At 42.4% G+C, this 13,634-nt stretch overlaps 1 protein-coding gene across 1 annotated transcript in view; it reads right to left on the bottom strand.

Annotated features, from left to right (window-relative positions):
* Positions 1 to 13,634, bottom strand: part of KLHL7 (kelch like family member 7) — a 1,243,755-nt gene that overhangs the window by 718,096 nt on the left and 512,025 nt on the right. The window contains exon 4 of the mRNA XM_044064614.1: positions 5,460 to 5,584. Within this exon, the coding sequence (XP_043920549.1) occupies positions 5,460 to 5,584 (125 nt within the window). The remainder of the gene's footprint in view (positions 1 to 5,459; positions 5,585 to 13,634) is intronic.

Here is a 13,634-nt window from a genome sequence, read left to right as displayed (position 1 = left end):
TTTATTTTTAAAGTATGTATTTAAGAAATATTGGCCAGTAATAACTTTTAATTAATGTCAGCTGATGTTTTTAATAGTATTTAAAGATGGCAGTTTAAGGTTATTTGTATAGTTCTGAGGAAGTCTACTGATGCCAGTAGACGAAAAGCGCTTCAACTTGTATTAAAGTGTTTGTGTCATCCATTTGGACTTTCTCGATTGGATTTATTTGTGGATTTGGTGGTTTCTACAGTCATTTACCTGGTGTGCTTATTTGGAGTTTCTTAGTTTTTGTTTTTTCGTACAATAGGCTTATAAATGCCTTTGGGAAGATAGGTTCATAAGTTGGTACTAGGCTATGAACCTATTCAGGCCTATATGAAAATAGGAAATTGCAGCTAAAGAATCCCTGATACTGGAAGCAGCTGCACCTTCATGAAACAGTTCTGAAAGAAACTCTAAGATGGTATTAAGTGGCGCAGAAAGGGGGTCTAGTTGGTGATTTTCCGTCCAAACAGCAAATCTTTTCCACTTGCTGGTATAGAGTCTCCGTATGGAGGATTTGTGAGAGGAGAGTAGAATTTTCTTCACTGGAGAAGTCAAAAGGGAAAACCTGGCAATTAAGGGAAATGGAGCAGACAAGCTGTCAATTTGAGTTTCTGAAGGTTGGGATGAGCCATTCCTGATGGGTGTGTCAGTAGGTCTGGAGATGGATCCAGAACCCAAAGATGAGGCTGTAGAAAAGGGAACCAAATCTGTCGAGACCAATGAGGGGAAATGAGGATTATGGTGGTCTCCAACGAAACTGCCTTCTGTAACAATGTGGGAATCAGGGGACTAGGAGGAAAATCATGCAGTAGTCCCGGAGGCCAATTGTGAACAAGTGCACCCCTCGATGACTCCCTTTCTGGGGGGATCAGGGCAAAGTAGTTGCTGCATTTGGTACTGGTTGGGGAAGCAAATAGGTCACAGCAAGGCTGGCCCCATTTTTGGAAAATAGTTTCCGTTACTTTCTAATTGAAGGACCACTCATGTGGCCAAAGAATGGCTCTGCTCAGTCGGCAATCATGCTGGATTTCCCTGGGATGTGCTTCGCAACTAGAAGGCGGTAGGAGTTTATCGACCATTGCCAAACTCTTAGAGCCTGTTGACATGGGGGAAGATCTGGTTCTTCCTTGTTTGTTTATGTACCACACTACGGACATGTTGTCCGACTGGATTGCTATCATTCCTAGAGGAAGAGTGCCCTGAAATGCCTGTAACATTAGAAGCATAGCTCTCATCTCTAGGACATTTATGTGTAGATGAGCCTCGTGATATTGCCACAAACCTTGGATGGTCTTACCCAGATAATGCCTCCCCCCCCCAATCTGGGCGGCGTCTGTGGTTACTTGAGCTACTGGTTTTGGTGGAAAGAAAGGTCATCCCTAACAGACTAGGGGAGAATCAAATCCACCATTACAGGTCCCTTTTGCATATGTTTGTAATGAGAATCTTGTGAGACATGCGAAGTTCCAGAAAAGACCACTAAGTTGATAGCAGCCATTGTAATATTCTCATGTGAAGGTGTGCCAGGGGGACAAGCATTATTGATGCTGCCAGCTTCCCTAATACTTGTAGAACTTGCTTCACTGTTGGGCATGATTTTCTGATTAGGCTCCGAACCTGGTAGTGAAGATCTTGTACTTTTTCTTGGGGAAAGTTTTGCAATCAAGGAACTGGTGTCTAACTCTACTCCAATGAAGTTTAAGCTTTGAGACAGTTCTAGAACAGGTTTTTCAAAGTTTATTGAGATGCCTAGGGAGAAGCAAGTTTGAATGGTGTAGTCCCTGGCTTGCAGCAGCAGATGTCTGGTTGGGGTGGCGATGAGCCAGTCGCCCAGATAGGGAAACACTCGGAATCCTTGGTGCCTCAGGTGAGCCGCTATCACTGCAACACATTTGGTGAACACCCTGGGGGCTGTGGTGAGACCAAAGGGCAGACTCTGAACTGATAATGCTGAAAGCGTAAGAACCTTTTTGACTGTCTTTCCATTAGTATATGGTAGTACGCGTCTTGCAGGTCTATAAAGCACATCCAACTGCCTTTTTCCAGAAATGGAATTATCAACTGCAGTTTGACCATTCGGAACTTTGTCTTTCTTACAGATTTGTTTAAATTGTTTAGATCCAAAATGGGTCTCCAATCTCCTGTTTTCTTTGGAACCAAAAAAAACCTTGAATACATTCTGAATCCTCTCTAGTTTGCGAGGATTTCTTGGATGACTCTTTTGCTTAGCAACATTTGAATCTCTAATGTTGCTTGTTCCTTTTGACTGGGTGGAATGTCTGGAAGTGACTTTCTGATGGGGACAGGAAAAAAACAAGGGAATTATATATATATATATATATATATATATATATATATATATATAAATACTCTGAAAATTATATCTAGCACCCATTTGTCTGTGGTTATGTTTCGCCAGGTTGTTGGGTACAAGGACAAATGCCCCTCGTTTGCCTCCAGAGGTGGACAATCAGGTACTCCTTCAGGAGCACTGAAAGGGCACGCCAAAGAAGGTATTTCTGGAGCTCTGATTTTGCAGACCTCCTCTGCCACGAGGTGGCATCTTCCGTTGTTGTTCCCTCCTCGGCCTCGGGAAGAACTTTCACCCTGTGTGTCTTGGTAAGATCTTTGGGGTCTTCTGAACCACATCTTTCTGCTACCTCTCTGACTTTTGTGAAAGGGTCTGGTAGGAGCAGAAAAATGTACTCCAATGGCTGACAAAGTCTTCCCTCCTTTTCACACCTGGTGAGTGTTTCTTTTACTTTAGGCCCAAACAGGGATGAGCCATCAAATGGGGCGTTGACAAATGAAGATCTGAAAGGTTCCACAAAGTCACAGAGGCACATCCAGGCTTGTCTCCTGATGGAGATGTCTGAACCCGCACCTCTACTTATTCCATCTGCAGCATATGATATAAGCTTCATGGAGGAGTTTATAACTGCATTGAGGATAGCTAGCTGTGCACTGACTTTTTCCTTGACCGCATCAGCAACTACTCCTTGAAGGGAATCTAACAACTCCTTGATCAGATTTCTCTGTAAGCTGGTAAATTGACTAAGGTAATTTAGCAATCAAAGAGAAAAAGTCACTGAAGAGAATACACACTTCCCATACCTCTCCATCATCCTAGAATCCTTATTAGGAGGACGGATAGAAGAACTAGTCTCAGAGAGTTCTTTCTTTGTGGCCGCTGCCACAACAATGACATCCACTGCTACACCCTTTTGTCCAAAATGTCTTGTCCTTTGGGGTGGTAATGTACTTATTTGACCTCCGTGGAGTTGGTTCTATGGTATCTGTGGTCTCCCACGCCTTCTAAGAAAGTAAGTCTATGAGCTCGTTGGAAAGCGGAGTCACCCAAGAGGTTGAAGGCTGAGAACAGAGGGCCTTCGGGTAAGACTGACTCCTCGGCAGAAGGGGTGGAAGGCTGCCAATCACCCCTTTGCTTCGGAATTTTTATGATTTCTCCAAATGAGACCTCCCCAGTGGGTGACTGTGGGGATCCTTCTACATCATCCAAGTCAGTGTCTGAAGTGGCAGACTCCTCAGGAGAGTCTAGGTGCTTCCTCTTGAAAGTTCTCTTCTGAGGGACTTCTTCAGAGGGGTATGCTGGAGAAGTTTCAGAAGAGATGGGGACCCTGAGGCCTGGGATCTCTGTGGCTCTGTGGAAGGGGGTGATGAGATAGAGATACCAGAGTATGGGAAAGAAGCTCTGAAGTAGCTTGCTCAGTTTACTAGAAGAAGTCATATCTCCCTCCATAGCCTCAAAAGCAGTCTGGCTTGGCTCCAAAGAGCCCCTGGAACCGACAAACGAGTTGTCGGAACTGAAGGAGTCTCTGGAGCAGAAGACAGCGACTCTGAGACAGAAGTAGAATCCAAACTCATCTGAGCCGAATCCCTGAGAGGCAGAGTCGGATCTTGGTAGATCCAGATTGGCTCTAAGGGCCGGAGCACAGAGTGTCGGATCTTAGAGGTCTCCTGACATAATGAAGCAGAGACACTTACAGCCGACGTCAGACCAGAAGAAACAGAGGGTCTCGGAGCGGACATTGAGACAAGCTGGACCTCAGAGATTTCTTGCTCTGAAGAAGACGATCGTATCGGGGTAGGAATAGGTGCCCTGTGGGTTTGTTCCAACTCCTTTGGACTCGGATCCAGGATGAGCTTGGCCAGGGCAGGTGTCTTCAACAGTCTCTGCACCACCTTATCCACATCATCATCCAAAGGGATCTGGTTAAATCCATGCCAGATCGCGCAGTCCTCCTGAAGGTGAAGTGGTCCAAGACAGTAGAGGCAAAGTGAGTGAAAGTCACTCATTGGCATCTTTTTCTCACATTCTGAACACTTTTTAAAGCAAAGTGGCTTATGCTCCTTTTGAGACATACTTAATGTAAGAACCTAACAACAACGTAGGGGATGACCGCACCAAAAATGTAGTAAGTTAGAAGCAAAGGTCAATAAACAGTACCACAAGCACTTGAAAAACTAGAAACTTTGCCTATATTGCCTTCTCTCTCTCTCTCTCTCTCTATATATATATATATATATATATATATATGTGTGTGTGTGTGTGTGTGTGTGTGTGTATATATATATATATATATATATATATATATATATATATATATTTTTTTTTTTTTTTTAAGCAAGAGGAACGAGCCTTCTAGAATAAAATGGCAACAACATACTACTAAACAACACAAAAAATAAAGTATAGCCCTCTGAATTTAGAAGGGTGGAAAACATGAGGGGAATGGAACAGCCCTCTAACTTAAATGGACCTCTAAAGGAAGGGAAACTACAAGAAGAGGTGACCACTAATCAAAGCAGAGAAGGGTAGACTAAAAACAAAGATAATTTCACTTAGCCTAGAGCTGATCGACATTCTTCCATGCAGTGCGGCAAATGAGATCTGAGGCATTACCCAACTGTACGATGGGAAGGGTACTAGCCCACGAGCTTGGATAAAGTCCTCCAGCTAGCAAACAGGCAGAGACAGATCCAAGGGATCGGATCAGACCCAAACTATGTCAATTAGGATGAGACTGACAATATCACATCCTTTATTTATGATTTCTGAGACTACAAACCCATGTAACCCTTCAGCAGCTGTTTACTAAATGCCTGCTATAGAGCTTGACTCACATATCTCTTCCCTAAAAAAAGGTTACTAGACTAGCGGGACCCACCCAGACACCAAAATGCAATTAATAAGTATGGAAACATTAAAAAAACTGTAAATTGAGACAGACTGGCAATTATTTTTAAACTCTGACCAGTTTATTAAATAGTTCATTATATAATTTAAGTATAAAGAGAATTTCACCAATGCAACAAAATTTTATTTACTTGCTCATTTTTTTTATCAGCTGCATTCCCATTCACATTAGCATTAACAGCCAAACCCAGTGCCAGCAAGTAATTAGTTTTACCTAAACAATTAGATGCATCAATTTGTTCCTTGAGGAAGTCAACACACATCTTCTTTACTGGTTCAATCTGGTATTGGTTTGCTGCATCCAAGAGAGACTGGACATTGTTGCTGTTGACAAATATTCTGCAAATAAACAATAAAACACATTATAATAGCTATAACAGACCTACATAAACCATACAAGACCCATAACAGTCTTCTTAACAATGCAGATAATTAAATGATGAAGACTACAAAGCTACACCACATTTTAGTTTATTTTTTTTTTAAACAAGAAACATCTTTATCACATGACACAGGCAAGCATACATTTATTTAAATGAAAACAAACCATATTGACATAATTTTAGTTGCAAACATTATACATCCCTTGTAATATATCCAGTCATTGTCAGTCAAACCTTATATAACTCATTCATATCCTGCCTTTTTATACCTCGTTCCTTCCCTGCATGTACTGTTCCATCAGTTCCCATTTCTTCTATGTAATTTGCTCCTACTCTTTTCTAAAGATGCTAATTTCAGTTGTTTTCTCTCCGTTACTATATTCACTGCTTCTAGTATAGTTGGTTTAGACTTTGATTTCCATTTTCTAGTAACTGCTTTTTTGGCAGCCACCATAATTAGGCTCATAAAGGCCTTACTATGTCTAGGCAATTCTGATTCTGATCATAGCTAAAAAAATATTCCTTAGTTACACCAATCTGCTCACCCAATATCTCTGATAGAGGAGTCTTAAAGTCTGCCAGCTCATTACACTCCAAGAAAATATGCTCCCAATTACCTCTTTCTTCCCCCCTTCAACATTTGCTGTCTACTCGAAGAAAAATTCTTTGGCGTCTACTTGGGGTATAAAAGTATTTATGTAAACACTTCCAAGTAAAGATCCTAAATCTTCTAGACTTTGTTGCACATTTGGAAGACATTCATATATCCCACATTGTTTCTTTGTGAATTGCTTATCTAATCTCTCTTCCCAATCCTTTCTAACCTCCTCTGACTGATTCTTTTAGTTACCATGCAATATTTTATATGCTCTATTAATTACTCCTTTTTTAACAGCAGCTTATATTATAGATTCTTCTAAAAACTATACCAGTGCTGGCCTTTCGCTTTGGTTTCCCCCTATTTGTTTCTCTTTGCCTATACTTTGATGACCACATTTCGGGTTCTAATATTCAAAACAATGGTATATCAAGGTCTCAGAAGGGCTATCATACTAGCTGAAAGTAAAGCTGTACAAGTTGCACTTACCTATAACTTTTTCTGACATCGGTCTGGAGCAAGAAAAAAGTTTCCCCAATGGGGTACTTAGCTTTTAATGAAGACTTTGGATCTGAAACTCGAACATGAAAATGTCAGGAGTCGGCCGACCGGCGCTTGCGAACTGCTTCTGCTTCGGGCACCATGCGGCAAGAAAAACTAAATAAAATGGCGTCAGCTGCATCTTTTATACCCCCGACGACATGACGTCAGGGAAGAAGCGACAGCAACCGACGCAGGACCCAAGCCTTCGGAATTCAGGCCGGCTGAGGGCAACCTGCCAGCAGGATAACCGAAATGTAATGACTGCAACAGTGAAACACGAAGAACATCAGTAGATGTTCAAATTCTTCACTGTTGCAGTAGCCTACAGGTTGTATCTAGCAAGGATACAGCAACCTACCAGCTTACCAAAGCTTTAATCACCTCCCACACAGTCGCTCTATCTGTAGAATTGACCTTTTTGGAGAAGACTACACATATAGCCAAACTGACTAAAAATCTTCAGGACTTTCTTGCCCCTCTACAAAAATAAATTAGGGGACTCACCCTGAACTAAACAACAATATAAGCAACTACAAAATAACTTTATATTACACCAAAACTATTTACAAGAAGGGGGGAGTAGGGTGTGTGTGGCTACCGCACCAGTGAAGAATTCGAACATCTACCATTATAGATAAGTACAACTTAAACAGCTATACTATGTTCATCACTCTCACTGCTGCAGCAGTCTACAGGTAGACTATTATAGCTTATCCAGTCTGTGAGGAAGAAGGATACAGGTCCAGCAGCCTCTGAAGAATGGTCCTAGCAAAGCCTGTTCAGGACCTGGAAAAGGAATCCAGCTTACAGTGTTTTGTAAATGTATCAATGGAGGATAACGTTGTTGCTTCTAGAGTTCACCCTTTTATAGTCCGTTACTGAAGAAGCGAAGGCTCTTGCAGCATGTGCTTTAACATTGCCTAGAATGGATTTTCCATGATAATTTTCCATGGTAAGAGCAACAAAAAACAAAGCAGAGGAAAACCATCTGAAAACAGTCTGTTTTGGTCATGGTTTGACCTTTTATAGTCTCCGAATAGGAAATGAATAGCTGGTTAGCTTTCCTAAAGGACTTAGTTCTATCAAGATAGTACCAGAGTTGCCTATGCATATCTAGTGTGTGGAGAATCTTCTCTCTCCCTTGTTTTCAGGGTCTGGATAGAAAACAAGGAGACTGGGGGCTTGATTACAAATAAGTTCTGAAACAACCTTGGGCATAAAAGAGGGGCTTGTGCAAAAGTGACTCTCTCTCTATGAAAAACAGATATGGTTAAGAACACAGGACACTAACTCACACAAACATTCAAGCACCAGTGGTACAAATTCCCTGTTGGATTCTTGTGTATTGGCTAGGGACTAATTAAAAAATTTCTTGCATTTGCCAATATCTGACTTTCTAGTAACAAGTTTTCTTGCCTCCTTCAGTACCTGAGGGACATCCTCATTAAAGTGTCTAAAAGGTATTAAAATGAAATCACTCAGGCAACCAGTTGAAATGGTTTGATACTGTGGTGTATGAAACTCCCCCGGTCCTGTGAGAGTAGATCCAGAGGTGAGGAAGCTTGTGGTAATTTCCTTCGCCAATTCAATATGAAGACATGACCGATTTTGCCTGGGACAAAAGGAAGGTACCACAATCATTTTTGTGGTAACCTTCTGAATCTTCAGAATTAACCTGGATATCATTGAAAAGGGTGGAAATGCATACAGGAAAATCCCTGACAAGGGGAATGAAAGAGCAACTTTTTTCCAAATCTGCTGGCAGAGTATTCTGCAACAGAATTGGTTTAGTCTGTCTGTTTTGAAAGGAGGCAAACATATCTATTTGAGGTTCTCCCCACATCTGGATCAATTCTGGAAGACCTCAGTATTGAGTTTTCATTTGTGAGGGTCTGTCTAGGACATGCCTGTCTGCCACTATGTTTTGCTCTGACGGTATGTAAGATGCCAAAGAGTTAAGGAGTGTTGAAGAACCAACTCCCAAACAATCATTGCTAGTGGGCACAGAAGATATGAACTGCTTCCTCCCTATTTATGTACCACATGACCAGGGTATTGACTGTCATAATATGTACGGGACTTGGGTCCCATAAATGATGTAGAGACTTTATGGTACAAATCACTGCCAAATTTTCTTTAAGTGATGTGCTGCAATCTGCCTGAACTGTCCTACAGTCCTTGCATATTTATTCTCATGCAAACAGCTCCCCAAGCAAAGTCTGAGGAATGTACAGCTTGTGTTGTAGCAAGTGGAGAAAAAAGAGACCTGGATTTTGAGTCATTTGTTTCATCCAACAATTCACTTCTGACTTGATGAAATTCAATATTGCAATCTAAAATCCCAAAGGATGAGAAAGTTAGGTCTACAGGTCTTTTAGATTGCACTGCATCTTTCTTACTTGTAACCTGGCAAAGGAAAACATGAGAATCATGGAAGCTATAAGGCCAAACATCCTAAGATATTCTCTGTCTGTAGAATAAGACAGGTGAGAAAAGTTCAGGAAGATTTCTAGATACAAATCCACCTTCTCTTGAGGAAGGAAAGTCTTTTGAGAAGGGAATATAACAGATTTTTGCATATTTAGCTTGAATCCCAGATTTTTCAGGAAGGAGAATAGCTGTACTACGGGCTCCTAACAACTGGGAAAAAGACTTTGCACATATAAGCAAGTTATCTAAATAAGGAAAAAATGTGGATACCCTGCAATCTGCAGGGGTTCACTACTGGGGCCAGTCACTTTATAAACACCCTTGGAGCAGCAGACAGCCAAAAGGATAATGCAAAGATATGCTAATGTGACCCAGACACACAAAATCAAAGAAGTCTCTTGAAACTGCTTGCAATTGGTATGGGATGATAAATATGTTGGAGGTCTAATGTTGCCATAAGACTCTGATCTCGTATCAGAGGTGAAACTGAAGAGTCATCTTTTTGAACTTTGGAATCTTTAGAAAAAGACTGAAAGAAGACAGATCCAACACTGGTCTCCCCAAGAGTGCTCCTCCTTTAGAACCAGAAATATTGTGGAATAAAAGCCTTTTCCTATTTGGTGTACAGGAACAAACTCTATGAATGTATCCCAACATATTATGGAGTACAGGAGGAAAGAATTCCTTTTGACTGGAAGGGTGAGGAGGGATTCCCATGAAAGAAGGGGGGCTTGTTTATCCACTGCCAAATACAGAACTTCTGAATGACCTTTAACACTGACATGTTTGGAACAATCTGATGCCAAAAAGGCACATTTAAAGTAAGTGTCTTTGACACAGGAATAGATACTGTGGCAGGCTCATATTTCACATGTTTTTGCATTGGTGAATTTGAATGGTTTCCGGAGTGATACTTAAATACAAAGTGAAACTCTGGGACTTTGTCTTTGTCTGAAGAATTTCAAGCCTGCATAAAGTATAGCACTGCTGGTGATTCCCTGCTAGGGTTTTCCCACCCTCATGTTTGTTGGTCTTTTTAAACTGGGCGATTTTAAGCTTCTCACCTCTACTGTAAATTGTGCTGAATAAGCTCCTCCCTTTCTTCACTGCTTCTGATATCTTCAATTTTTTTAATTTGAATATTTATAGGTTCATAGGTAGGTACTAGGCTATCTGCCTGAGGGCATTTATAAGCCTAGCCAGAGTGTGTCGGCTTTCGCCTCCCCATTGATTAATTAATTGATCCTCTGTCAAGCAGAGCCAATGAAGTGATCCCAGCGGTGTATTTTCTGTTACCCATCCACTCGTCAAGGTTTCTCTTGAAGAGTGTTAGTGAGGGGCTTTGCCCGATGTAATTTGGAATTTTGTTCCAAAGCATGGGGAGTCTCTGTGACAGGACTCTATCCCTCCAGCATGTTCTATTTACTGTTGTGGTGAGGTTTAGCTCACTAGAACGCGTGGCTCGCAGCGACTTGGATTTCTTTAGGTGGAGCATGTCCATCAATTCTGAGTTGGACATGGCTTTGTAAGTCAGGCAGAGATCACCTCTGAGTAACCGATATGCCACTGACTACAGCCGGAGATTTTTCATTCGGGCTGCATAGCACATATGTTTGAGGCCAGTAATCCTCTTGCTGAGGTACTTTTGTGGTCTTTCCAGTTGCTGGAAGTGTCTTGTGAGGTACATCCCAAATGGGGCATTGTATTCTGTGATGGGTCTGAGTGACGAATAGAGGGGCACTATAAACTCTTTACTTCTAGATGCGAACCCTTTAGTAATTAGATGGGCCACATAGAAGGATTTCCTAACTACTTTGGCAATATGATTGTCAAAGGAGAGATTACTATCTACCTGGGTCCCCAGATCTCTTATTATCTCTTCTGTATTAAGGGGGCTGCCACCTACATGGTAATTCATGGATGTTTTCTTTTTCCCAAATGGGATGACTATGCATTTTTTGTCATTTAGCTTGAGGCCATGACTTTGACACCAGGTGTCCGTCTCAGTAAGGCCCTTTTGGAGGATGTCCATGTCAGCCGGAGAATCAATTATAGCTCCCAGTTTGCAGTCATCGGCGAACTTGGTTATCCATAGTCCTCCTGTGTTTGCCTGTACTTCTGAGAAATATATGCCAAACAGTAGGGGTCCCAGGACTGAGCCTTGCGGGACACCACTTGTGACTGGTTTAGAGTCGGGCCTGGAGCCCGCTATTCTTACCGTGTGAGTTCTGTCTGTAAGCCAGATGGCAACCCATCTCATGACGTAGGGGTTTATGTTTAGGCTGGTGAGTTTTTCTGTAATACCCGAGTGGGGAATGGTGTCGAAAGCCTTGGTGAGGTCAAGGTAGGCTGTGTGAACAACCTTTCCCTCGTCTATGGACTTGGTGACCATCTTGAAGAAGTCAACCAGGTTTAGTAGGCATGATCTGCCCTTAACAAAGCCAAACTGGGTCGGTTCAAGTGTTTGGAGGTTCTCAATGTCTTTGTTAATGAGTTCCATGATGATGCGCTCCACAGCCTTGCAAACCAGGCTAGTCAGGCTTATGGGGCGATAGTTACCAGGGTCAGTTGTGGCCCCTCCTTTGTGGAGAGGAATATCCGTTGCTGTGCACCATTCTATGGTCATGTAGCCTGTGGAGAGGCTGAGGTTGAACAGCGTGTTTAGGTGGGGGGTTAGTTCGTTCTGTAGTTCATGCAAGACGCAGCCTGGGACACCATCTGGTGCCATTGACGCTGTTTTTTTGGCTTTTGAAAGGGCTGTTTTCACCTGTGCATCTGTGATTTTTGGGACACTACACTTTGCCGGTATTGTTGTGGGCCCTTTTGGAAGTGAGAGGGGGGTGAAGTTTGTACTGAATCCATCTGCCAGGATGTTGGCAATATCAGCAGGTTCAGTATATTTTGTGCTATTTTGCACTAGTTCAGAGCATATCTGCGAGTTGCCACTTTCATAGCTAAAGAAGGCTTTGTGGTTATCTTTTGAAACCTTGGCTATTTTTCTTTTGAAGTTAGCCTTGGATGATTTCATGAGGGACCTTAGTTTCTTACTGATACTGATCAGGAATGGCTTTCTTTCTTGGGATTTGCTTTTTTTCTGAACTAGTTTCCTCCTCCTATTGTTCACAGGTAGGTACTAGGCTATCGGCCCAAGAGCCTACATAAGCCTAGCCAGCAAGGTACCATAGCTTACGCCACCCAAGAAAGTTATTTTCCTGTGCCACTGTCCAGCAGAGTCACAGAAGTGATCCCCGGGGTGTATTTCCTATTTCCCATCCACTCATCAAGATTTTTCTTGAAGAGTGCTAATGAAGAACTTTGCTTGACATAGATGGGTAGCTTGTTCCAGAGTATAGGAAGTCTCTGGGATGGGAATCTATCCCTCCAGTGTGTCCTGTTTATTGTGGTGACGAGGTTTACGTCCCTAGAGCATGTAGCTTGGAGGGATTGGGATTTCTTTAGGTGTAGCATGTCCAACAGCTCTGGGTTTGACATAGCTTTATATGTTAGGCAGAGATCACCTCGGAGTAGGCGATATGCTACAGAGTAAAGCTGGAGTTCTTTGAAGCGGTCAGTGTAGGGCATTTGTTTGAGGCCAGTAATCCTCTTTGTGAGGTACTTCTGTGGCCTTTCCAGCTGCTGCAGATGTCTTGTGAGGTACATTCCAAAAGGGGCGTTGTACTCTATAATGGGTCTAATGAGTGAAGAGTAGATGGGAACCCTTTTATGATCAGATGTGCCACGTAGAAGGACTTCCTGACTACTGTGGTGATGTGACCATCAAAGGAGAGACTGCTGTCCACCTGGGTCCCAAGGTCTCTTATCACGCATTCAGTGTTAAGTTGATTGCTGCCTATGTGGTAGTTCATGGGTACAGAGTTTTTACCAAAGGGGAATGTACAGCCTGTTTATTGCAGGGGTCCACCAAACTGTTTTCCTTCTTTTAGAGGAGTGAGTCTTGGTTTTGCTAGGGATGGCACAATCCATGCATCCTTGTAGGTGCTCACAGAGTGCATTTGTACAGGTTTCTGCATCTTGGGTAGCGTTATCCTTCAGCGTGGGGGCTGTGAAACTTACCACCTCTGTCTTAAGGTGAAGTTTGCTTTAGAAAAGTTTTTTTACTGTGGTTTCCTTAGTTGGTGGTGGTGGTGGAGTGTGGACATCAAGAGTAATTAGTTTATGGTCTGATCTAACCAGTGACGGGTTGACCTCCGGTGTGGAACACCTGTCATCTATGTTGGTGATGTCCAGGTCCAATATGTTTTCACCTCTGGTAGGGGAGTTTACCAGTTGATCCAGGGAGTTTTAGTTGATGAATTTCAGGAAGCGCTGGGCCTGGGAATTTGTACTCGAGTAGCTTTCCCAGTAAATGGTAGGGTAATTGAAATTGCCCAATATCAGGTGTTCGGTAAGACCTTCATGTTTTCCAGCATCTCCA

The sequence above is a fragment of the Protopterus annectens genome, chromosome 3.part0 (assembly GCF_019279795.1).
Source record: "Protopterus annectens isolate FY-2018-M chromosome 3.part0, PAN1.0, whole genome shotgun sequence".
NCBI lineage: Eukaryota > Metazoa > Chordata > Ceratodontiformes > Protopteridae > Protopterus > Protopterus annectens.
Note: the sequence above shows the minus strand (reverse complement) of the source record. Positions and strands in the feature narration are given on the sequence as shown.